At 32.8% G+C, this 11,795-nt stretch overlaps 1 protein-coding gene across 1 annotated transcript in view; it reads left to right on the forward strand.

Moving 5' to 3' along the window:
- The window catches only part of LOC106472996 (Na(+)/H(+) exchange regulatory cofactor NHE-RF2-like), a 22,482-nt gene extending 15,820 nt beyond the window's left edge, over window positions 1-6,662 (forward strand). Inside the window, exons 2-3 of the mRNA XM_013933669.2 lie at window positions 2,300-2,443; window positions 5,413-6,662. Of these exons, the coding sequence (XP_013789123.1) occupies window positions 2,300-2,443; window positions 5,413-5,697 (429 nt within the window). The 3' untranslated portion in view covers window positions 5,698-6,662. The remainder of the gene's footprint in view (window positions 1-2,299; window positions 2,444-5,412) is intronic.
- Window positions 6,663-11,795: the final 5,133 nt, after the last annotated feature.

Here is an 11,795-nt window from a genome sequence, read left to right on the forward strand (position 1 = left end):
AACATAACAGCAAATGTACAAGCTTTTGTCATCATCAGGTAGAAGTAATTTACACACACACACAGTATTGAACAAAGAGGTCACATGACTGGATACTGTTGCAAAACTTAGAGGTATCTAGGCACCCCGGGGTGTTGGTTTAGAGTAGGGTTGTTTTGTTCAATTAAGATGTATTCCTTGATTTTCCGTTTGTTTATGTTGGGTTCTTTGTTTAAAATGACTGTTTTAATAGATATATATATAAATGATAGTTTCAGGTTTAACGTAGCTTAAAAATAGTTTTGTTTGCTGTAACCCTAAACTGATTTAAAATTTGGGTAGGTAGGTAATTTTTTTTTGTTGTTCAAGTTGCTTGAAATACCATTAATTCCGTGACCACCTAAAATATAACGCGTCAAATCATGAATACAATTACTATCAATATTTATTCTATGAAAAGAATTACAGAAATTTCAAATTCTCGCGCAACACACACTAGCTGGTCAATATCGAAGTTGAATTGACTGTTGCCCACAATTTTACGGTTTGTTCTTCCATTTCATCTCGTTCGCCAAATAAATCTACAACTACTGTTCCCCACGTGGATGATTTTCCAATCGGAATTAATTTGTTTTTGATCCTAATCCTCAATCAACGAGAAAAATTTTCGGAGACGCATACACTGAACAGATTCGTGTTCGCCATGTTGTTAATGTATGCTCGTCAATAATAAATTCTCCCCTGCTAGATCGTGTATTCATTAGTGTAGCGTTAAGGGTCACGAGGACGAGAAATGCCAGGTTGTCAAACCTTAATACATTGATCAATCAGCATTGAGCTGTCGATTGGTAATCAGGTGATGCCCTCCCACATCGTCGCGAGCTACATGAATTTCCGAGAAAAACTATTTGTCAGGTTTTTATTTATTGATGGGCAGGATTTTTTACAGTAGGTGTCAGTGACTTGTTGGCGATAAATTTCAACAATAAACAAACAGCACACTAGTTTTAAAATAATATATTAAAACAAGTCAAACGTATATACAAATGTACGTTATACAGCTGTATCCAGAGCTTTAAATAATCGTCTCTTTTCTTCAAAGTCCACACAGATTGGTTCAGTTACTTTAGAACACAATTGTCAAAACGAATTAATCTCTTCTTTCCTGTTGTTACAATGTTTCTGCTTTATCGGGATTTAGGTCTCTGTTTGGACCTGGGAGGGTCAGGTGTAATCTAGACCTCTTCGTCTTCCCTGTTGTTACAATACGATCTGCCATAATTTCACTTTTAAAAAAACGCCACTATAACGCTCTCTACGGCCAAACTTACAAACACACAGTCTATATCTATGTATCTCTCACTAACATTGTCTTTCTTTTACTGCATTTTGGACGCGTTTTTATAAATAGCCCAACTTTGGCTTAGAGTTTACGATACACAACAGTATATGATGTATTAATACTCGAAAAAACTTAGAAGGTTCTAGTAACATGACGCAATAATACAAAAATCGCTAATTTACACGACGTATGATTCAAACAGTTACGTAAACAAACCTGCGATAAATTATCGCTTCTAAAAATAACTAAATTTAACACTCGCTTTAATTAAATTTAAACAGCCGCGTATATCTAACTATATTCTAACCATAATACGGCGATAAAAATGTTAAAGTCGAGAAAATTTGATTGGTCAGTATATCAGCAGAAATTGGTGGAAATAAAAATTTCCTGGGTCATAATGTAAAAAAAAAAAGAAAACCTCTCGGACCGTCGTTTGGGTTACAGCGAATAGAAATATTTTAAACCCTGACCTTACCAAAATTTCCTCACCAATTTCAAGAGCATTATGTCATTACGAATATTTTGAGAATTAGAGTGCTTCTTGGAAAAGGGATTAAATTATTGTTTCATCTTTTTTAAAAATGCAAATCAATGTCATAATGGATATGCATGTCAGAATGAAATCTCAAAACGATCTCGTTTAGTAAAAATACAAACTTTATATGAGTCTTTAATTATCAAACTGGTAATTTTTTTCCTTAATTCTTGTATCTTACATTTATCTTTTACTAGATATATTTTCAGCTTATTTTTGTTAATAAAAATTTATTATCCTCCAATTGCAGTCTTTATATATATATATATATACTGAGAAATAAGTTTTTTAGTATTTTTCCTATTGAAAGTATTTTGAATATTTCTTATCTAATTAAAACAAAGAATTGATATATGAATAATAAACACCTATTTAGGAATATAAGTTTATGTGGATACTTTTTGGGTGTAAATATTCATTTTTAGTTTTACTACATATAGCTGGCCAAAGACGAAGATAATGAGTTGTCAGAGGAAAAACAAAGTGAAGTGGAAGACATCAATTATTCACAGTTAGCTGATGCTGAACCAGAACCTATAGGTTTGAATATACCAAAACCAGACACAGAACAGAAAAAAGTAGAGGTGTGTAAGTTAATTTGTCTGTCCACATGTAATTCTACTTTACTTATTGACTATAAGACTTGTATTGTGGAACCCTAAACTTGTACCTCAGATGAAATGTACTGCCTCATGTTATTTGTTTTGTATTGAACAATTGTTTAATAGTGTAATTGCTGACTTTAAACAGATGTACAAATAATTCCTTGCACAGTTGAAAGTACCGGACTTGTTTATGTATTAGATGATTTATTTTCCTGTCTGAAAGGAGAAGCAGATATTTATTGAACTAAAAATAAAAACTTAATGAAGGATTTTATAACCATTTGCTACTTGGTACATGTGAAAATAATAAGTTACTTTAATTTTTCATGTTAAAACATGTTTTTTGTCAAACAAAAGCTCTCTGTGATACATATTATGTAACCTGGTACACATGTTCAGGAGATATGGTGTGTAAAACTTCATGTGGGTGAAATATATGTGGCATTATATCAGATTCTAGTACAAGTAATAAAAAATACAAAACAAATTTGGTTGTATATGTTTGATAAATCTTGGTTTTTATTTTAATACTGTTTGAAGATAACCAATAATATTGTATTGTGTGTCTTATTCGTTAAACAAACACGAGTAACTTAAACGTTTATGTATTATCTGAATTTGTCAAGATATTGCTCTCAATGCTAATTAACAGGTATATTGGTTTTATTTGAGCTAGATAACTTTGTTACTTTCTTATTAAACTTATGTGATAATGTTTGAATGATTGCACTAAAGATCTTTTGATTATTTTATTCACATCTAAGTTTTTTAATGTGCATTATTATTGTGTTGTTGTTGAATGGTGAAATCCATTAAAATATTGTAAATAAACAGGCTAATATTTGTGATTTAAAAAACTCAAAATAGTTGTTTTTCACATTCTTCTCAATTTGTCTATCATAGGTTTTTAATTCAAGGGTGTATTAGCAAAAAATCATATGTTTCTTTTGTCTCTCACAAGCCACTTCACAAAAGGCTTTTTGTTCAGCACCAGAATGTTTGGCTTGAGCTGTGTTAATAAAAGGTCTACCTGAAATTCTACTTATATTTGCCTTGTAAACACTTAAATGTATTGTGTTAAAAGTCAAAACCTAGAAGAGCATTAGAAATCAACTGGCTTTGATAAAAGAATTGCACTTTACCACAGATATTTTTGTCACATTTCCCTTAATTTAACCCAGTTTCCTGCAAAAGACAAAAGAAATATTGTTTTGATACACCTCTGATTTAAAATCCATAGTGAATAGTTAAGAAGCATGTGAAAAAAATATCTTCGCACAAGCATGATTCTTAATCATATCTATTAACATTAACTATTATTCTTAAATTAATGTACATTATTCATAGTATTTTAAACAGAATATTAATTGTTATTTTTAATGCCTGATGCATGAGTTAACTAGACCAAAATTGCAGGTTTTAGGGGGGAAAAAATAGTCCTTATCCATTCCGTGATATGTTTATCCAAAAAATAAATGAAGTCTGGAAAAGGGAATGATCAGAAAACTTCAAATCAACAGTTTTCTGTGATACAACATCTCATGTTCATAATACCAGGTGGTAAGTAAGTGGAATCCAGAAGGGGTGGACATCCCTCCTGTGACAATCACTCGTAGTATATATATATATAAGAATAGAGTGGAGAACAAAAAGAAGATTGGGCAAGTTCCCAAATGTTTTCCAATCATCATGTTTTATTTTCCTTATCACCCAAATTGGGCACCAATCACACAACTGTCCCTAACTAAATCAAATATTACTCCATGATACTGTAGTAGAAAAAAGCTGTTTCTTTAGTACCTCACAGACTAAGAGATAGAAACAACAAGTGCTAATGCATTGTGTCGTGATTCTCATTATCTGTGTGAGTAATATGGCATCGAATGAGTCTTCTTCCAGTTCTTTTTCTTCATTTTTCACATTGTTCTTGTGCCAGATGAGCAGATATAAACAACCAAAGAGGATGAAATGAGACAAGTGGGAGAGGCGCACAGTAAGAATAGCAGGAGTATGATGATTGGCGAGATCTTCACTATGCTGCCCTTCCCTAGGCCTGTCAGCCCCTGTCTCAGCAAAAGTGCCTGGTTTGTACAGTGCTTTGCTAGCATTACAACATAATTTTGTGGTTTTTGATGCCATGGAATTCGTCTGTTGCATGCCTTCTCTATTTCGCTTTAGTTTCACTGTGACAGGATTCCTGTCATGATCACAATCACATCTACTGCACCTCACACAAGTACTGGATTTTGCAGCATCGTGTGAGCTTGTTCGTAACTTCCTCAGCCATCACTGTAAATGGAGGAGTGATGGCTGATGAGGACTGTGGTAGTTGAGTGGAAACAGCATGCCACTTTATGCAATTCCTAAGAAGTATAGAATTAGAAGGACCTTTACTATCTTGGAAGGTGTGTAAAAGGGAGATGTTTTGATGGGATGAAGGCCACGAATAATCAATCGTAAAACAGTGTAGACTGCAAATACTGAGAGGTGGGTCTGACTGTTCGATTTCAAAGATCAAGATAGATCATTTGGTGTATTCAAAATAAAGATAGCTTTAATTTCAGAAAGGGTTTTTCTGGAACTGTTCCCCCCCCCCTCTCAAACATACCTGATTGATTTGTGCATCAAATGTTAAGTGTTTGAATTGGCTAATAGCTGCATTTTTAAAATTTTTGGTAAAATTTAATTCATTATAATTTCACTTTAAGCTGTATAAAGATGTGTGTTCTAACAAAAAAGTAATAATGAATAATTTGGATAGTAGAAAAAAAAGAAATAGCTTAATCCATGTTTTAGCTACTTAAAAATGTCATATAAAGAATGTTAATTTTCTATGATGGGAAGGGTAGAAAAATGTTTCTATAATTTTTATTAAAAGACGAATTAGTATTGATTAAATATTCTCTGCTTAAGATGCTTTATAAGTACATTGTTATTTTATATTTCAGAATGGAACCTCTCCAGAGTCTACACCCAAGAGTCAACTAAAGAGTCATGATTATGGATCCAGTCATGAAAGTGTTAGCTCTGCATCAGATTCCTCGTATTCCACTAAAACTGGTCATAATGAAAACGAAAGTCCCGTATCTAAAGCCAAAATACAATTGGAAGGTCTGAACCTGAATATGAGTGCCTCTGAGATGAGACAGTTACTGAGTGCTCGAAGAAAACGTGACCCAAGAAAGGAACATATGGACATGCGTGAGAAATACCATATTATCCAGCAGATGTAACTGACCAAGAGCTTAATCATTTGACTTGCACAGTAACTGTTGATTGTTTTGTCAATCATCGAAATAACTGAGATTTTGAAGTAAGGGGTTAGTTAATCCCTTTCTTGACTGTTTATTATTTAACAAAGGAAATTAGAGGTAAAACAAATTATAATTGCAAGTAGTATTAATAAAATGGGTTTTGTCTTGTTGTTGTGTGATTTTAAACAAGCTGGCTTGCTTGTATTTTTAGATACTATAAAAAAGCAGACCTATGAAATGTTTCATTCACCAGTATTAACCTTTGATGTATTACAAAATAGCTAATAATATTTTATTTTGTGTAGCAGCATAGCTTTTTTCTCTCCATAGTCTTTATACCTGATTTCAACATTCCATTGTTCTGACTGGTGTAAGAATGTCGGACCCAAATTGAGTTGTTCTTCCAAGTATTTCATTAATATAAAGAACTTGTGATCAAAAGAAACATTGTTATATTTCTCAGTGCAGGTGTGATTTCTGCATTAATAGTTAATATTATTATGATATATATTATTTACACAAAGAAATATTTCATAGAGATATGAAACAACTGTGTGTCTAGCATAGTAGTGTATTTAGTTTATATGGACTTGTATGCTTCTGGAATGTGTAGTATGTATATAACTGCAATTTATCTACAAGAACTGACTCACACATTGACCCTAAAAAAAAAACTACTTTCAGAAAGAACTTTGGTAACTAGTTATTTTTCAGTATGTCTTGTTTCATATAATCCTATGTGTTAAACACTGCAATGGTGACAGTATCATGAAATAAATCTTGAAAATCAGCTGCTTTTTTACTTGAAAATTTACATATTCTTATATCTCTCATAGTGTATATCCTTCTGTAAACTGGTGCATACTTTATTTTATACACAGTGCCAATCTTAGGCAAGATACAAAGTGCATGCATGGGCCCCCATAGTGACAATTAAAAAAAAATACGCAGCTCCACTTTTAAGAACCACTCGTACAACAATATCTGTGCATATTCCCCCCATATGACCCTTAAGGTCATCTCTGCTCATATATGATAGTTTAAATGTACTTTTATAAATAATGTAGTTTTAATTTTAACTGCAATATGCAAACCATGTGACTGAAAACAACTACCTGAAATAGTATTTGTAATATTAAAAATGTTGATGAACCAAACTTTTACAATGCACCTGGTTATTGAAATGAGTGATTTTGGAGAGAGAGAAAAAGATAGATTTATGTGTCTTGAAGGTTTCACATTTATGTATATTTTAAAGAGGAATGTATACTGATGTCTAACCATTAGTTTTGTACATGTTAAAATATACTTGCTAGAAACCCCCAAGTATTATTGTTATCTAATGTGTATGTCCAGGAAGTATGTTTACTGCTGTAAACTATTCATATTAGAAGTTTACAAGAAAAATTATTATTTTAAATGTCTTTAAGCTCTTACATATTTCATATGTAAAGTAGTTTTGAATATATATATAATGGTTTATATTCACAATGCACGTATATCCAGGTACATGAAAATTAAAAGCTTTTAGAGAATCAATTAGAAACATGGCACATGAAGAAAAACCTTCAATGAACGAAACAAGAAATAACACTAAAGAAAGTAATAATACAATTAAACTTCTAAAGAAAAGTGGCCAGCTAAGACATTCCCTATAACTAGCTTTAGTTTCATGTGGCAGAACTGTTATGTGGTTTTATTCCTTTACAGCTTTGCGTGTCTGTCCTAATGTATTTAGTACGAGATGACAACAGTAGCCATAGTTTCTTGTATCACAGACATTCTACATTGTTTTTATAGATGAATCTGTAGCATCTCTATCTCGTTCTAAGTAGTTTTTAGACAGTTGCACATAAACAGAATGATGTACTTCCTGTATAGCACTTAATAGAGGATACAAAAATGGTGAACTAATTGCAATACTAAATAATGCTGAGAAATTAGGAATTAACCATTAATTGTAGCTAAGTATATAACAAAATTGTATGAAAAAAGTTAAGGTGAAAATTTATTTTCAAAAAATTTGAATATGGCAGTTGGTTCAAGTGCTCTGAATTCTTGAAAGAAGTGCCATAATTGGAAAAATATTGGACTTTTAAGTATCTCTCTTATATTGAAATGTTGTTTAAAAGAAGGTTTAGGTGTAGGACTGTAATTTATGCGAATTATTTTAATAATTTGACGAAGATCTGTTCTAGCCCTGAAACAGATGGATGATGAAGTCAATTTAAACCTTATGTTTGAACGTTTTTGTTATGGTTTTGGCATTTTTACTTCTAGTACTGATCTAGAAGTTCAAAATTAAACTATAGTTTTGAATTGTAAACATGACTGTAACTAAAACATGGGTAATAAGTCAAAAGTTGGTCAATGAAAATAGAATACTAAAACTTTTTAATGCTCAACAACATTTTTATAACCATGAATATCAATAAGGAACTGTGGTTTTAATTAGTCAAAATATCTTATTTTTTATTAACATATCTACACAATTTTATGTTAACAAGTTTTGATTCTAACTGAATTTTGTATCCATATATTTTCCAGTACATGTGCCTTAATCCATAAACGAGTGATGTAAAACTGTTATTGGGTTATTATAGTTCCAGTGTCTTTTGTTTGTTTGTAAAATAATGTATTTTCATAATAAACTTGTATGATATACTGTGGTGTCTGTATTTCTGGGTTAATGGACTTTGAAATAAATCAGTGTAGGTATTGTAAAACATTGAGATGATCAGATATCAATAATTGTTGAGGTAGTAAGGTAATCTTAGTGTCAAATAGACAGGACTGTGTGAGATTGAAATAGTTTATATAGTGCAAGTGTTAAATTTAGTTATTTTTAGAAGCAACAGTTTATTGGAAGCTTGTTTATGAATCACATATTGTGTAGTTCAGTACTTATGAATTAGTGATTGTTATATTATTGCACTATGTTACTAGAACCTTCTGAGTTTTTCTCGTTTTTGCATCATAATATCTATTAGTATGTGGAATGTTAGGGTGTTTTAAAACAAGATAAGAATGTATTGAACTCCAGTATATCCTTACTGAAACGTGTGCTGTCCTGGGAGTCCTATTTGCTGTTAAGCACGAAGTTACAGGATGGGTTATCTACGCTGTGCCCATTGCGGGTATCAAAACATTTAAGTCCAGAGACTTACTATTGAGCCACTAAGGGAGGATCTGGGACTTGCCATGTAGTATTAGATATAAGAGAATGGTCAATTTTATATCATTCGAGGGAATTTTGAAGATGTTGTTAACGTACATATGTACAGTAGTATGTTAGGTAGCTCAAAACAGTCATCTGGAAAGTACGCATTGTTGGTTTCAGAAATTTGCGCAAACCTATATACACACACAATGACTATCTGCACATAGCCATCCTCATTTTTCACTGATTAACCACAAGGAATTAAGGCAGCTGGTAAACAGTATCCATTACCAGTTTCTGATTAAATAGTGAGATTTGATCGTCACTATTATAACGCACCCGAATCACAAATATTTAGATTATCAGTCTTTTCACAAAATATTCATACAATTCATTTTTGATAAACAATCAGAGAGTATTATTATATTAGGAACATAGTTAACTATCCACAATTACCTTAGCTTTCATATTTTATCTCGTTGCTTAGCCACTTCATATTTTGGATAAGGTAATTGTTACCGTTGACCAAAGTTTGCGACCATATATCTGTTTCTTTAGTATATAATTCATGTTAGCTAAATTCGAATTTAACAAAAGCCAGAGTTAGAAGTTATTACTATCCCTGTGTGTTTAAAATATTTTAATTAAATTTAATTCAGCAGTAGTTAGTTGGGAATTGACCTACTTTCCAGCTGGTGTCAAGGTGGTTCCCGAAATAATTTCAGGAAGTGAATGGAATAAACCAGCATGCTGGTTACTCAACAGTTATACAGTAACTTAACTGAAGAGGTGTGCACAAAGGGGACTAACAGTAACACAACACATACGGACTCAGTCATTTCGGTGACTGTAATACTGTATATTTCTACACGTGAGGTGTATGTGTGTTTAATTCTCCCCACCACACACACGTAAACCAATAGCGGTCAAATTAAAAATTTTAAACACGTCCCTGGCTGAGTGTTTTAGAGAAAATAAATGAGAACCAAATATTGTTTATCTGAATATATCTTGTTATTATTGCATGGTTGAAGTAGGTGGATGTGAAAATGTATGGATGATTACAGAAAAACATTTTTGAGTTTTTTTGTGTGTGTTTAGTTAGGCTCGGGATATTAGGTGAGGCATGATGTGAGTACTGCCATCTACTGGCGACTAACTATTAATCAATTGCTTTCTCAATAAAATATAAATAGGACCAAGTACATAATAATGAAATCGAGTCATGCACACACGTTCCTTGAGTCAAGAAGTACTAGTAGCTTAACTACAAACAAACAAACTTGTCACTTATCAATACATGTCTAAGCTTCGGCTTTTCTTTAATACTTCCGAATTCATTGATTATTTCAATCTATCTGTTTTGCTGTGTTGAAAAGAAACTTGACTGTATAATTTTAGGAATGTTTGAGTTTAGTAATCATATCGTACTGAGGGTTGAGTACGTTATATTAAAATGATTTTTAATACTCTGATTAGAAAGTCTTGTGATAGCCATAGCCGGTATAAAGTCGCGGTGGGGTGGCATTTATCAGAACTACATTTTAACGTTGTTTGGTATTCGTAAATTGTGTGATTCTACCGAAAGTTGGTCGCTTTTGGGATTTAGAATTTCCAAGACAGGGATACGTACTTGATGGAATTGAAAAAAAAAGAATATAATATGAATCAACTTGGAAACCAGGACCATCCAGAAAGAGACCTGCAACAGGTCATATCCCAGCTGTGAAAAACAAAGCATGATGTCTTGTAACAGGTGAAAATCTACGAACATGGTGATTAGTGGCAAAACGTTGGCTATTAGTCCCGGGCAAAAGTACCCAACATAATCAAGAAATATCCCTGTCAGGAAAAGCCTACATAATTCAATTCCACAACAGGCCCGGCATGGCCAGGTGGTTAGGGCGATCGACTCGCAATTTGAGGGTCGCGGGTTTGAATCCCCGCCACACCAAACATGCTCGCCCTTTCAGCCGTGGGGCGTTATAGCGTGACGGTCAATCCCATCATTCGTTGGTAAAAGAGTAGCCCAAAAGTTGGTGGGTGGTGATGACTAGCTGCCTTCCCTCTAGTCTTACACTGCTAAATTAGGGATGGCTAGCGCAGATAGCCCTCGTGTAACTTTGCACGAAATTCAAATCAAGATCAAGAGGAAATTGTAGTGAATATTGGTGACCAAAGAATGTATTTATTTTTATACACAGAAATATTAATCATAAGTTGACATAACGTAAGTTTACCAACATTAAATTGTGTAATGAATAGTTAGTTGAATAGGTTATTACTTATCTAAAGCTATGATATTGATTTGCTTAACTGACCTGGGAATCTTGCTACAAAATTGGTAATGATGTGGTCCACAAAAGGCAGTGCAACATTAAGGCGGTAGTGATCTTTGATGAATAAGCTCGGCCAGTTGACTCTGTGTCGTTACTGTCCATATGAGAACCTCGGATGACTAAACTCAACATTAACACTCTCTGCCATACGAACTGTGTGATCATACACTACGTGGAACACTTCGTCAGTTTTCATGTGTTCCAGTGTATGTATTGCTTTTACTTCATGAACCTGAAAAACATAAACCTTTCAGCATGAAAAATGATCTTTCAACGAATTAAACAACACATTAATATAATTATCCATATATTTACTCAGACCCTATTTATGTCATCATTAAAATATTATTTACTACTATAAATAATTCCATCACACGGATATAATAATATACACCTACAAACAGATACAAATACGACATATTTTTCACACGTACATATACATAAAATTATATATATATATCTGTATATAACATCACTGACTTCAAACATGGACTTACCAACCATACCACAGACATTCAATATGTCAATGTAAGATTTCTGCAATCCAACAGTGATTCCTTCCAGGTTGTATACAGTAA

This window comes from Limulus polyphemus, unplaced genomic scaffold (assembly GCF_000517525.1).
Source record: "Limulus polyphemus unplaced genomic scaffold, Limulus_polyphemus-2.1.2 Scaffold5795, whole genome shotgun sequence".
In the NCBI taxonomy this organism is placed as follows: Eukaryota; Metazoa; Arthropoda; class Merostomata; order Xiphosura; family Limulidae; genus Limulus; species Limulus polyphemus.